Consider the following 13,257-nt stretch of genomic DNA (forward strand, 5'->3'; position numbering starts at 1 on the left):
CTCAATCTGGAAAAAAAAAATAAATAAAGAGAGAAAGAGGAATTTTGCCTAAAAAAAAAAAAAGAAGTGGGAAGGTGTGTGGAGGAGAACGTGTGGCTTTCCTCAGGGGGAAAGTGACTGTGGTCCCATCACTGCTGCCCTGTGCCCTTGGGCAACTCATTAAGGCCCAAAGGCTTCGATGGGAGGGAGATAAGGCCTGAAATGAAGCTGAAATTGTTCAGGGCTCTGAGGTCAATGCCTGCAGAGGAGCTCAGGTGTTGGACGTGAGCAGCTGGAGCAGGAGGAGGCCCTGTCGCCCCTGGTCAGAGATCAGCAGGCAGATTTCAGATGAAAGCTCTGCCTGCTTTGCCTTTTTGAGGAGTTTTGGGAGTGCCATGAGGCCAGGGAGCAGCTGAGCCCTGAAAGAGTGAGTGGTTAAAGAGCATTAAAGTTAAATAAAGCATTTGGAACCTGGTGGGAGAGGGATTCACTGCCCTGAGCCTCACCCAGGGCCTGAGGGAGGCTCTGCTGCTGCCCTGGTGACACCAAAATGGGCCAGAATAATCATTCCATCACAGTTTGAAGTATTTAATCTTTGAACTCCATTCAGCAACTTCGGGAAAACTGCAATTTTCTGTTCTCTGTGTTGTTTATCACGGATGGCCTCTTCACAGGGCTCAGCACCTCTGGGGGCTCTGCCAGGGAGGGCTGGGACAGGGGGGCAGCGCCGTGCCAGGCTGGCTGGGCCTCCCTGCCCACCGCACGTCCTGACCCTGACCCTGATCCTGACCCTGATCGTGATCCTGATCCTGATCCTGATCCCAATCCTGACCCTGGTCCTGATCCTGGTGTCAATCCTGACCCTGATCCTGACTCTGATCCCAGTCCTGATCCTGATCTTGACCCTGATCCCGATCCCAATCCTAATCCTGATCCCAATCCCAATCCTGACCCTGATCCTGCTGCTGGCTCTGACCCTGACCTTGATCCTGACCTGATCCTAATCCCAATCTTGATCCCAATCCTGATCCCAATCCTGATCCTAATCCTGATCTCAATCCCAATCCCAATCCTGCCCCAGACCCTGATCCTGCTGCTGGCTCTGACCCTGACCTTGATCCTGATCCTGATCCTGATCCCAATCCTAATCCTGATCCCAATCCCAATCCCAATCCTGACCCTGATCCTGCTGCTAGCTCTGACGCTGACCTTGATCCTGACCTGATCCTGATCCCAATCCTGATCCTAATCCTGATCCTAATCCTGATCTCAATCCCAATCCCAATCCTGCCCCAGACCCTGATCCTGCTGCTGGCTCTGACCCTGACCTTGATCCTGATCTTGGTCCTGGTCCTGATCCTGATCGTGATCCCAATCCTGGTCCTGACCCTGACCCCACACATGGTGTCCTCTGGGGTGGGACATGGGGACAGCACCTCCTGTGGGCTGGGCTGGAGGAGAAGCACCAACATCTGCTGTGGTGGTGGGCACAGGGTGAGGGGATGGCTGTGCTTCAACCCTGGGCTGCTGGTGTGTCCCTTTTGGGGACAGCTGTGACCGTGTTCACAAGGGGTTTCAGACTGGGGAAGAGATGAGGATCTGACTCCATGTTTCAGAAGGCCTGATTTATAAATATATATATTTTATTATATATATTACATTAAAACTGTGCTAAAAGAATAAAAGAAAAGGTTTCATCAGAAGGCTGGCTAAGAATAGAATAGCAAAGAATGATAACAAAGACTTGTGGCTCGGACAGAGAGTCTGAGCCAGCTGACTGTAATTGGCCACTAATTAGAAACAACCACACGAGACCAATCCCAGATGCACCTGTTGCATCCCACAGCAGCAGATAACCATTGTTTGCATTTTGTTCCTGAGGCCTCGCAGCTTCTCAGGAGGAAAACTCCTAAAGAAAAGATTTTTCCTAAAAGATGTCTGTGACAGACAGCCACCCCTTGGGGGGACACTCACACTCACACCAACCCCATCAGTGCCACCCCCTCACTGAGGGCATATTGAGGAAAAGAACACCAATAATTCAGGTGACTCCCAGCCCCAGGAGCGCTCTTGGGAAGGAATCCCGGTGTGCCACAGGCCAGGCCACCACCCCAGGCAGTCCCAGCCGGGTGACAGCCGCCAGGAGTGGCCGCGGTGCCCCGGGCTGTGCTGACACCTCCGCAGGTGTTTGCTGCCCTGCGGCCCGCTGGCACCACGGGGCACAGATAAAGCTTTGCGTGATGCCCTGGCTTTGTTTGTCACGTCTGACGCCTTTGGAAGGTCACCTGGAACTTTGAACCTCGTGTTTATCAGGTCGGCTTTGAAGTGGCTGAAGCCACTGCGTAACCTCAGTCCCAACTCCGGGTTAATGAGATTGCTGTTTCCAAACAGGAAAACTTGGCAGTTTTTGATTATTTTTGCAGCTTTTAAAGACATTTTCCAGTGCCTTTATTTAAATTCTCACATTTCAGTGAAATAATTTAATGCCACCCAGCTGCAGGTGCCACAGGCTGGGGTAGGTGGACATTCAGGGACATCATTTCATGGTGGGCTTGATGACCTCAGAGGGCTTTTCCAACCTTAATTATCAATTCTGTGATTTTGGGCACTGCTGCCTGTGCCTGGGATGTGTCTGAAGCCACTGCATTACTCTCAGTCCCAGCTCCAGGTTAACGAGATTTCTCCTTCCAAACAGGAAAACTTGGTGGATTCTGATTCTTTTCGCAGCTTTTTAAGGTATTTTCCAGTGCCTTTATTTTAATTCTTGCATTAAATCCAACCCAGCTGCAGGTGCCACAGGCTGGGGTAGGTGGACGTTCAGGGACATCATTTCATGGTGGGTTTGATGATCTCAGAGGGCTTTTCCAACCTTGATTATCAATTCTGTGATTTTGGGCACTGCTGCCTGTGCCTGGGATGTGTCTGGGGAAGGAGCAGTGGAGGAGCTGCTCTCTCTCAGCCCTGAAGGGGGATTTATGATTCAAATCCACCTTGTCCAACCCTGCTGCCACCCCTGGAAGCAGCTGGGGCCCAGCAGGGCAGGGTCCCCAGGCAACACAAAGCACAGGCTGGGCTTTCAGGGCAGGTGGGATGAGGGGTGGGGAAAATCTCTCGGGGGTAATTGAGCCTCAGAACAACAAAGCAAACTGGGAGTTGGGGATTTAGGGTGAGTTTGAGGTGCTAGTTCCTCAAATACTGAGGGCAGAGCTTCTGCAAAAGGGTTGGGATGGTCCCTGTTTGGTGACCAGCATCAGGGGGGGATTTTAGTGGTTTTTGTCATTTCAATGGGTGAATGACAACCTGTGGGGACAGCACAGCAGCTGGGGAGTCTCTGATTATTAAACTGAGCAGGAGAGCTCAGTCTGGCTCCTCAGCAGTGGCCACAGGCCGGGGTGAGCTCAGGAACTCAGGTGGCTGCTCAGGAACTCACTGAGTCACACAAGGCAAATATTTTCCCCTTTGATTTTCACCCTGAGAAAAATCTCGAGCTGACCTTGTTAATCCCACGTGTTGCAAACCTCCCCCTGTCCTTTATCGGGTTTCGGGATAGTGTTACCAGCTTAGCACCTCTGGCTGCTCCTGCCAGCATCCTGCCTGGCACCGTGCCACCCTGCCCGCTCTCCTGGCTGTGCCAGGGCTGCCTGGACACCCTGCCCACAGGGATGGAGGGAGGAGAAAGAGCTGCAGGGCTGTAGCTGGCTCCAGCAGGGTGCTGCACATCTGTTGTGGAAAATGCACGTGTTTTACGATTGGCTTTTTGCAAATATTCTAATGCATATTGTATGTGTTGTGTTAGAAAGTGATGCTGTGTTAATTCTCTTAAGTACTGTGTTAAATATAGTTTTAGGTTATAAAAATTCTTAAAATACAAACTGTGCTATGTAGGAGACTTTTTTAAAAGAAAAGACTCACAGTGACATAGCAGCCACAGGACACCTGAATCTTTCAGAGAAAAAGAATTTATTGCTCCATTATCAAGAGAAATGAACTTTTCTCACCTTGAAGGCGCTGCTGGGATTCAGAGGAAGAAGCTGACACTGCCCAGACAGAATCCTGTGTTTGAATGGAATTTATGCATCATGGATGAGGTGTATGAATATGCCACAGGCTGTTGCTGTTAAGGGTTAATCCTCTGTTAATGTGGGGCCTTTTTCGGGCTTATGCTGCCCAGAAAAGGAACCCAGGCATCCATAACTCTTTGTATTTATTGTCTCATATTGTCCTAATCCAAATTGTCCAAATTATTATTACTCTTATTGCATTACTATTTTTATAACCATTTTATTACTACTAAACTTTTAAAATTTTGAAAACAAGTGATTGGCGTTTTTCACATCTGTGAGGCGTGCTGGCCAGGATTTCTGCACAGTGGTGATGCCACAGGAGATCCTGAGGCTGCAGCATCCTCCAGAGCCCTGATTCCCCTTCACAGCCCTGATTCCCATGTCTGGAATGATGCACAAAGTGCTGGGGCCCTGCTCAGGTGGAGCCCAGATGTCGCAGACATTTTTTCATGTAAATTTTTTCTTTTAAGCTCTTTTCTTCCTGAGAAGCTGGAGGCCTCAGGGCCAAAATGCAATCAATGATTGCCTGCTGCTGTGGAATGCATCAAGTAGATTTTTGATTAGCCCATCCTAGATGTTTACAATTAATAGCCAATCAAGGCCCAGCTGTCTCGGACAGAGTCAGCTTGGACAGAGTCCGCGACAGCTGCCTTTTGTTATCATTCTTTCTTTACTATTCTATTCTTAGCTAACCTTCTGGGATGAAATTCTTCCATTATTTTAGTGTAGTTTTAATGTCATATATATCATAAAATAACAAATCAAGCCTTTTGAAATACAGAGTCAAATCCTTGTCTCTTCCCTCACCCAAAGACCCCTGTGAGCACCGTCACACCCAGCAGCTCAGAGCTTGCCTGCAGCTCAGGGTCTGACCCCAGCCCTGCCTGCCCTGCCCAGAGCATCCACCCGGACCCTGAGCCAAGCCTGCAGCTCCCACCTGGCCCCAGCTCCTGCCACTCACACGTTCCAGCCCCCACCGCAGCCCTGGGCAGTGCCAGAGGTGCCCAGCCCCACTCAGGGAGCTCCATCTCCCCTCAGGGCGTTTGTGTGACCTGCTCAGCCCGGGGTGTCCAAACTGCTAAAACAGATCGGGTTTTTGTTTGCCGGCGCTGGGAGCTGCTGGGAGAAGGGTGTGATGAGAAACAGCCTCGCTGCTGGCACGGGCAGTGCCCAACACCCCTGTCCCAACAGCCCCGAGGGTGCCAGGGTGGGCTGGGGGTGCTGGGTGTGAGGGGGGCTCCGGGCGGGCACGGGGTGGGCAAAGGGCGTCCAGAACGCGGGGAGGAAATAGTTAATGCCCCTCTCCTCGCAATAGGAAGGGACAAATCCTCTCCCCGGCCCGGCGCCCAAATAAACAGGCGGAGCGTTGCGTAAGGAGGGTGGGAACTGGCCGAGGGTGGGAACTGAACTGTCCGTTCTCCCCGGACGGGTGCTCCAGCCGCAGCCACAGCCCCAGCTCCAGCTCTGAAAATCAGGCTCTGAAGATCGCCTCTGAAATTTGGGCTCTGAAAATCAGCTTGAAAATCAGGCTCTGAAAATTTTCCCATCTTCAGCCCCATTTCCAGCCCCAGCCCCATCTCCATCTCCAGCCCCATCTCCATCTCCAGCCCCATCTCCAGCCCCAGCCCCATCTCCAGCCCCATCTTCAGCCCCAGCCCCATCTCCATCTCCATCCCCATTTCCAGCCCCAGCCCCATCTCCATCTCCATCTCCAGCTCCATCCCCATCTCCAGCCGCAGCCCCATCTCCAGCCCCATCTCCATCTCCAGCCCCATCTCCATCTCCAGCCCCAGCCCCATCTCCAGCCCCAGCCCCATCTCCAGCCCCAGCCCCATCTCCAGCCCCATCTCCGCAGCCCCCAGGCCCCCCGTGCCCAGCCCCCGGTCAGGTTTCACCCATCCTGATCCCTCCTGCCCTGCCCTGTCCTGGCACCGGTGGCTGCTGTCCCCATGGGCAGTGCCAGGGCAGCCTCTGTGACATTCTGTGTCACCCCTGCAGTCACTGGGGGGGTCTGGGGGGGATGACAGAGGGCAGGAGGTCTCTGGTGACCTCCCTGGGGATCTGAGTCCGTCCATCCCAGCCAGGGGGACGCTGCAGCCCCAGTGGAGCGGGGACAAGGCCGGGAAAGTGCCCGGGATGGTGCAGGAGGGAAGCGGGAGCCGGGATCTGCTCCCAGCGGGCTCCCTCTGCCGACAGCTGCCCTGCCAGGCCACCTCTGCACACCCACCTCGCACCTCCTCCTCCCCTCACCCAAAATTTATACAGGAAAATAAAATAAAATAAAATAAAATAAAATAAAATAAAATAAAATAAAATAAAATAAAATAAAATAAAATACAAAATAAAACAAAAAACCATAAATAAAAAAATTAAAAAAGAAAACAAATTAAAATTTAAAATTAAAATATATAAAATATAAAATAAAATAAATAAAATATAAAATAAAACAAAACAAAACAAAATATAATAAAATAAAAAATAAAATAAAATATAAAATAAAATAAATTAAAATAAAACAAAATAAAATATAAAATATAAAAATAAAAATATTAAAAATATAATATGAAAATGAATATAAAATATTGAATATAAAATAAAACAAAGCAATAAAATAAAACAAAAATAAAGAAAATATAAAGTAAAATAAAGTAAAATAAAATGAAATAAAATATAAAACTCCAGATCCAAAATGTGTCCTCCAGCCCTGAGAAGCTGAACAGCCTCAGGAAGGGAAGTCTGGAGCCCCCCACCCCACCTTCCTGCTGCAGGATCTTGGGAGCATTTCACAACACATAAATATAAATAAAAATGAAATATTTAATTTCCTTTAACAAAACAAAAAAGAGTACCCTTGACAAAGTGCTTTTTTGAGAATCCTACCCAGTGAGGCGGGAGGGGGAAGGTGTTTGATGGGGGATATGCACGAGAGGAGGGGAAACTGAGGCACGGCGTAGTTGCCTCCACAGTGGCAGCTCCCTGTGCAGGGGCCACCAGCCCCAGGTGTCCCTCAGGACAGCCTGTACCACCCTGGGAGCCACGGGGCCACCAGGCTGTGCCCTGGGAAGGGTCATCCATGGTGCCAAGGTGTCTGGAGAGCCCTGCCTGCATCCCTGGCACCGTCACCACAGGGACATCGAGGGGATGGGGACAGAGCCACCACTGTGACACTGAGGTGATGGAGAGCAGCTCCAGAGCTGTGGCAAGCAGCAAATCCTGGGATGAGCTGGCAGCTCCTGGTGTGCCCAGCCCTGGCACGGCCCTGGTGTGCCCAGCCCTGGCACTGCCAGTCCCCGTGGGCAGCTGGGGTGGGCAGCAGGCACTGACCCCGGGCAGGGCTCCACCGTGGGGTCAGCAGCATCTCTGCTTGGGCTTGTCGTTGGGAGTGAGCTTGATGGAGTCGGTCAAATAACTCTCCAAAATCCCTTTATACTGGAAGAGAAGCGGACAAGGGAGAGGATGAGCGAGCGCAGCCCCGAGCCGGCCCCGCGGTTCAGCCCTGAGCTTGTGGCTACCGGCAAAATGCAGCAAAAGCCACCTGGAGCAGGGCTTGGGGACACCGATGTCGCCGTGGCACGGCCGCTAGAGGACAGTGCTGGCGCGCCGTGGGTTCCCATCACTGGGAAAAGCACATGGCAATTCCCACTCCTATTGATTTAGGGTCAAACACTGCTGCGTTTCTATTGCCGGGGCTCTCCCTTGCAGCAGGAGCTGCTCCACACGGGAGGATGTGTCAGATAAATCCCGGATTTACCCCAAACCCCCCCCCAGCACAGCTCGGAGCTGCGGGGTGCTCACCGTGCTCAGCGCCTGCTTCGCCAGCGTCTCGAAAGCCTCGGCCACGTTGATGTTGTTCTTGGCGCTGACCTCGAAATAGGGGATGTCCTTCTCCTTGCACCAGGCTGAGGCTGTTTCCTTGGGCACCTGAGGGGTGGGAGGATGGAGCCACAGCTCAGGGATGGGGACAGGGGACAGAGGACCCTCCTCTCCCATCCAGGCACTGCTGGGTGAGCCACAGCTCAGGGATGGGACAGGGGACTCTCCTCAAACTCTGGTGGGATGGGAGGATGGAGCCACAGCTCAGGGATGGGACAGGGACCCTCCTCTCCCACCCAGGCATTGCTGGCTGAGCCACAGATCCGAGATGGGACCCTCCTCACTCATCCAGGCACTGCTGGGTGAGCCACAGCTCAGAAATGGGACAGGGGACCCTCCTCACCCACCCAGGCATTACAGGGATGGGAGGATGGAGCCACAGCTCAGGGATGGGACCCTCCTCACCCATCCAGGCACTGCTGGCAGTGCCACATTTCAGGGAGGGGACAGGGGACCTTCCTCACCCATCCAGGCACTGCTGGGGTGGGAGGATGGAGCCACAGCTCAGGGATTGGACTGAGCACCCTCCTCACCCATCAGGGCACTGCTGGCTGAGCCACAGCTCAGGGATGGCACCCTCCCATCCAGGCACTGCTGGGTGAGGGGGTGCTGGCAGAGCCTGAGGTTGTCACTCCTGCTGCCCCTGCTGGGGACAGTCTGTGCCCCAAAGGGCAGCAGGAGGATGTTGCTCATCCCCTCCCAGAGTGCTGGGGGAGGTGGCAGCTCCTTGCCTGGAGCTCTGGTTTGTGTGAGGACAGGGAAAGGCTGGTGAAGGATCAGCCCTCAGAACCATTAACACCCTACAGCATCCCAGTCATGGAATTGTTTAGGTTGGGAAACACCCTTAAGATCATCAAGTCCAGCACCAAACCATGTCCCCAAGAGTACAACAGCACAAGATTTAAATCCCTGCAGGGGTGGTGACCCCAGCACTGCTGATCCTGCTGTCCCTGCTCCACCCTTACCTGCCGGTCACTGAGGTCTATCTTGTTCCCCAGCACCACCATGGGGAAATCCTGCTCCCTGGGGATGACCTTCTCCAGGAAATCATCTCTCCAGTTGTCCAGGGCCTCAAAGGACTCCCTGTCTGTCACATCAAAGGCCAGCATGCAGCCGTCCGAGCCTTTGTAGAAGGTCGACACCATGGACCGGAACCGCTCCTGTCCCCCCGTGTCCCAGATCTAGGGCAGAGGAGGGGACGTGACAGGGGCAGGGTGGGTGCTGCAGCCCACAGGAGCAGCTTCAGGGGGTGCTGAGCCCCCAGAGTTCCTGTGGGATTCCAGTGCAGGTCATGGATGCTGAAAATCGGGCACTGAAAATCAGCTCTGAAATTTGGGGTCTGAAAATTTGGCTTTGAAAATCTTACAGAGCCAAAGATTAGCTCTGAAAAATGGGGCTCTGAAAATTGAGCTCTGAAAATCAGGCTCTGAAAATCAGCCCTGAAAAATCAGGCTCCAAAAATTGGGCTCTGAAAATCAGCACTGAAAATAAGGCTCTGAAAATCACCTCTGAAAATTGGGCTTTGAAAATCAGCTCTGAAAATCAGGCTATTAAAATCAGGCTCTGAAAATTGGGCTCTGAAAATCAGGCTCTGAAAATTTGGCTCTGAAAATCAGGCTATTAAAATCAGGCTCTGAAAATTGGGGTCTGAAAATCAGGCTCTGAAAATTGGGGTCTGAAAATCAGGCTCTAAAGATCAAGCTCCAGAAATGGGGCTTTGAAAATCAGGCTCTAAAAATCAGGCTCTGAAAATCGGCATTGAAAATCAGTGCTGAAAATCAGGCTCCAAAAATCGGGCTCTGAAAATCACCTCTGAAAATTGGGCTCTAAAAATCAGGCTTTGAAAATCAGCTCTGAAAATCAGCTTGAAAATCAGGTTCTGAAAATCAAGCTCTGAAAATCAGCTTGAAGATCAGGCTCTGAAAATCAGCTCTGAAATTTGGGCTCTGAAAATCAGCTCTAAAAATCAGCCCTGATAATTGAGCTCTGCACCTCATGACTCCGGTGACATTCAGGCCCAGCAGTCCAGGCTGGGACACACAGCGGGGATCAGGGTGGGCACAGCAGGCAGTGCCAGCTCACCCCGCTCACCTGCAGCTTCAGGGGGGTGCTGTCCACGGGCAGGACCTTGGTGAGGATGCTGGCGCCCAGCGTGGTGCGGTAATCCTCGTAGAACGTCTTGTGCACGTACTGGTGCAGCAGGGAGGTCTTGCCCACGCTGGGGGCGAGCAAAGGGGCATGGTGAGGCTTTGCCCAGCTCAGGGGGCACCCGGCACACTCAGGGGGCTTCCCTCCCTCGCCAGCTCCTTACCCCAGAGCTCCGATGATGATGATCTTCAGATCCACCTTCTTGCTGGCATCCATGGACAGGCGCTGGGGGCGAGAGGGGCACAGGGGGCTGTGGGGATGGCACCTGGGTGAGCCTTGGGGTCCCGTCCCGGGGGTGGCTGTGCTCTCACCGTGCCAGCATCATGCCCGTGCCATGCCAGCGCAGAAAACCCTCCCATGCCAAGCCCGGCCCCCGTCCCCGCCCGCAGCACGCCCGGACTCGCCGCTTCATCACCATTCAAAGCTGCCCGGAGCCGCTTCCCTGCTTCTCCCACCCCCTCTCCAGCGCACTCCCTCCCCCCGGGCCTGGCACGCACGCCTGGGGTCCTGCTGAAAGTTAAATTTATTAAAGAATACCCCAACCAGAAGGAATTCCTTGGTGTCTCAAGCACAGCCCAGAGAGCATCCCCGCCCAGGAGGTCCCCCCAGGATGTGTCCCCATGATGTCCCAGCGTCCTCAAATGCTCTGAACCTGTCCAGGACTCCTGAAAACCCCTCAGGTGGCACCAGCATCCCCCAGCAGCCGCAGCAGTGCCATCCCCACGGCACGGATGGAAACGCTGGCAGCCTCATCGCTGCATTTTTCCCTGATGCGCTGGCCGGCCCTGCGCCATTCCCCCTTGGAACACCAGCGGGGAACTCCCAGCTCTGAAAATCAGCTCTGAAAATCAGCTCTGAAATCAGGCTCTGAAATCAGGCTCCAGGCCCCCCTGCCCTCCGTGCCCAGCCGCGGGCATCATCCCGGGCACAGGCACAGCCACACACAAACTTCCCGCTGCTTCCGCCAGCTTTTGGGGACTCCAGATGTTTCTAAACTCAAAATGGAGTTCCTTCCCTCGCTGCTGCTCCGCGGCTCTGCGCGGCCCCCGGGACTCACCTGCGGAGCACTCACCTGCCGGGCAGGGGCAGCTCCCGGCGCCGCTGCAGCCGGCCCGGGCAGGGGATGGGAGAGGCGAGAGAGGAGGATCCGGGAAGGGGCGGCCGATCCCGGCCCTCCCGGGGAAGGCGGCTCCGGGGCCCCGCTCCGTGACATCAGCACAAAGGGGCCGAGATGCCGGAGGAGCCGCGGGCGGGCGCCGGGGTGTCCATGGATCTGCCGAGTGTCCCCGGCTCGGGCTCCGATGGGGAAGGAGAACGAGGTTCTGGAGTTTGCGGTGGACTTTTGGCTTCTCCTCTGGCTCAGAATCTCCTCGGTTTCTTTCTGCCTCCGCCCTTTAAAAAGGTTTTCTGACCCTTTATCTCAACAATTCCCGCTGGGGAATTGTTGAGCGGCGAGGACAAAAGCCGGGCGGGGCTGTGGCAGCATCCCTGGAGCCATGGCGGGCTTTGCTCTGATATCGTGGGATGGGATAAACGGATTTGGGAGATATGCATGGGTCAGGAGCGGCTGTGATCCCTCTGAGCTCTTTGTGAATCCTTTTCCAGGCAGGAAAGGGGCAGGGTGGGGATCACGAGCATTTCCAGCCCCTCATGTCACATCCCCGCAGCCCCCAGCCCAGGGCTCCCACCCAGTACCCAAGAACACCCCAGAAACACCCCAAAAACAGAGAACAGAGATGGTGAGGTCTGCAGGAGGATGTGTTCAATCAGTAAATGGGATTTTGGGGATCTCAGCTGGAGCAATCCCAGCACCAGGCGGGTGCCCAGGGCTCTCTGGAGTGGGAGAACCTGCTTGGCCACGGCTGCAAGGCAGAGCTCTGCTCCCCAACGTGCCAGGGCAGGTTCTGTGCCTTTGCCAAGCATTCTGTAGGATTTGGGCTTTGCAGTGGGAGCGGGGTGTCCCCCATCTACGAACCCTCCCTCATCCTGAACCAGCAGCCCCCAGTTGATGGTGGTCTCGTGCCCAGGTTTTGGTATCCCTGGCTTTTGCTTTTTCACTTCCAGCATTTTTGTAGATTTTTTTCCCCCCTTGCAGACCCTGATGGGATCTCAGGGAGGATCACTGCATCCAGCAGGACAAACCTTCCTCCCCCTCTTTTCCAGGTGTAATTTTGGGACCTGTCTGGCCAGAAAAATCTGGTTTTCCCCCCAGAGGGCAGGCGCTGGGAGGAGCTGGGCTGAGGCAGGAGAACCCAAGCCAGTTCTCACCAGTGGTGGGTAAAAGGCTGACATTTCCCTGGAGCAGCTCTCTCCTAATCCCCATTTTCAGCCCCTTTTCACCATCCTGCTTCACCTTTGCTCCTGCACAGAGAATTTCTTGTTCAACCTCCCCCCACAACAACTTCTGCCCTCGTTCCTCTCGTGTGTCCCTGGTGGGATGGGGGATTGCTCACCCCATCAGATGATCAAAGCCTCTCCACGCTGCTGGGGCTGGGGTTTGTGGTCAATCCCAAACTGCAGCTGATGCCCACGGCCACTTCTGCTTTTGGCCAGGGTGGCTGTACCCACCAGGGTGCATCAGCCTTATCTCTGCCTTTTGTTTGATTTCACAGGAAAAGGGATTTCCCCAAAGCTCCTGCTCTCCTAATCCCCCCTGGGCTGAGGTTCTGCCTGGATGAAGGCAGTGGGAGCAGTGGTGGGGAGGAGGTGGTGGCCAAGGTGTCGCTCTGCAGCTCCAGTGACCGCAGCTTCAGTTCTGTCCTGGCTGCTCCCCCACGTCAGCAGTTCTGAGGAAAAGGCGTGGGGTTTGTGGCCTGTGACTGTGAGGAAAGTGCTGAAACCCAGGCTGGGGCTGGCACAGCCGGGGAACAGGCTGATGGGGACAAGGAGAGGATGGCCTGTGCCCTGCAGGGCCCTGGGAGTGAGGGAAAGGGAAGGAAGCAAAGGGCATCCAAGTGTTCCCGGCACTGCTCAGCCTCCATGGGGGACAGCAGGCTCACTCTTTATTGGGATGCTCGTATTTGTTTGAGCAGCTTCCCCCCTAAACCTGTCAAGAAGGCACAGAATGCCCTGAGATCCCAAAAGCAAAGCACCAGAGCAGTCCTGGGTGACTCCAGGCCAGGCCAGCCCTCACTGCCAGCTGCTCTTTGGGGACACTGGGTGGCCCCTGTCATGCTGGGGGAGCTGGATGCTC

The 13,257-nt window shown here is 54.1% G+C and overlaps 1 protein-coding gene across 1 annotated transcript; it reads right to left on the reverse strand.

The window, feature by feature from the left end:
• Nucleotides 1-6,840: 6,840 nt before the first annotated feature.
• Nucleotides 6,841-11,253, reverse strand: RAB7B (RAB7B, member RAS oncogene family). Its single transcript, XM_059487987.1, has 6 exons — nucleotides 11,122-11,253; nucleotides 10,228-10,289; nucleotides 10,008-10,134; nucleotides 8,882-9,097; nucleotides 7,839-7,964; nucleotides 6,841-7,472 (listed from the first exon to the last, which is right to left on the reverse strand). The coding sequence occupies exons 2-6, from the start codon at nucleotides 10,278-10,280 to the stop codon at nucleotides 7,392-7,394; spliced, it is 603 nt and encodes a 200-aa protein (XP_059343970.1). The 5' UTR covers nucleotides 10,281-10,289; nucleotides 11,122-11,253; the 3' UTR covers nucleotides 6,841-7,391.
• Between the last annotated feature and the right edge of the window lie 2,004 nt (nucleotides 11,254-13,257).

The sequence above is a fragment of the Ammospiza nelsoni genome, chromosome 23 (genome assembly GCF_027579445.1).
Source record: "Ammospiza nelsoni isolate bAmmNel1 chromosome 23, bAmmNel1.pri, whole genome shotgun sequence".
NCBI lineage: Eukaryota > Metazoa > Chordata > Aves > Passeriformes > Passerellidae > Ammospiza > Ammospiza nelsoni.

Bases quoted from the DNA above. Each gene is read 5' to 3' on its own strand.
- RAB7B (XM_059487987.1), bottom strand. From the start codon at position 10,280: ATGGATGCCAGCAAGAAGGTGGATCTGAAGATCATCATCATCGGAGCT. The intron at 10,135-10,227 runs GTAAGGAGCTGG...GCTCGCCCCCAG, and splicing joins ATCATCATCGGAGCTCTGGG to CGTGGGCAAGACCTCCCTGC. The intron at 7,965-8,881 runs GTAAGGGTGGAG...CCCACCCCTCAG, and splicing joins TAGACCTCAGTGACCGGCAG to GTGCCCAAGGAAACAGCCTC.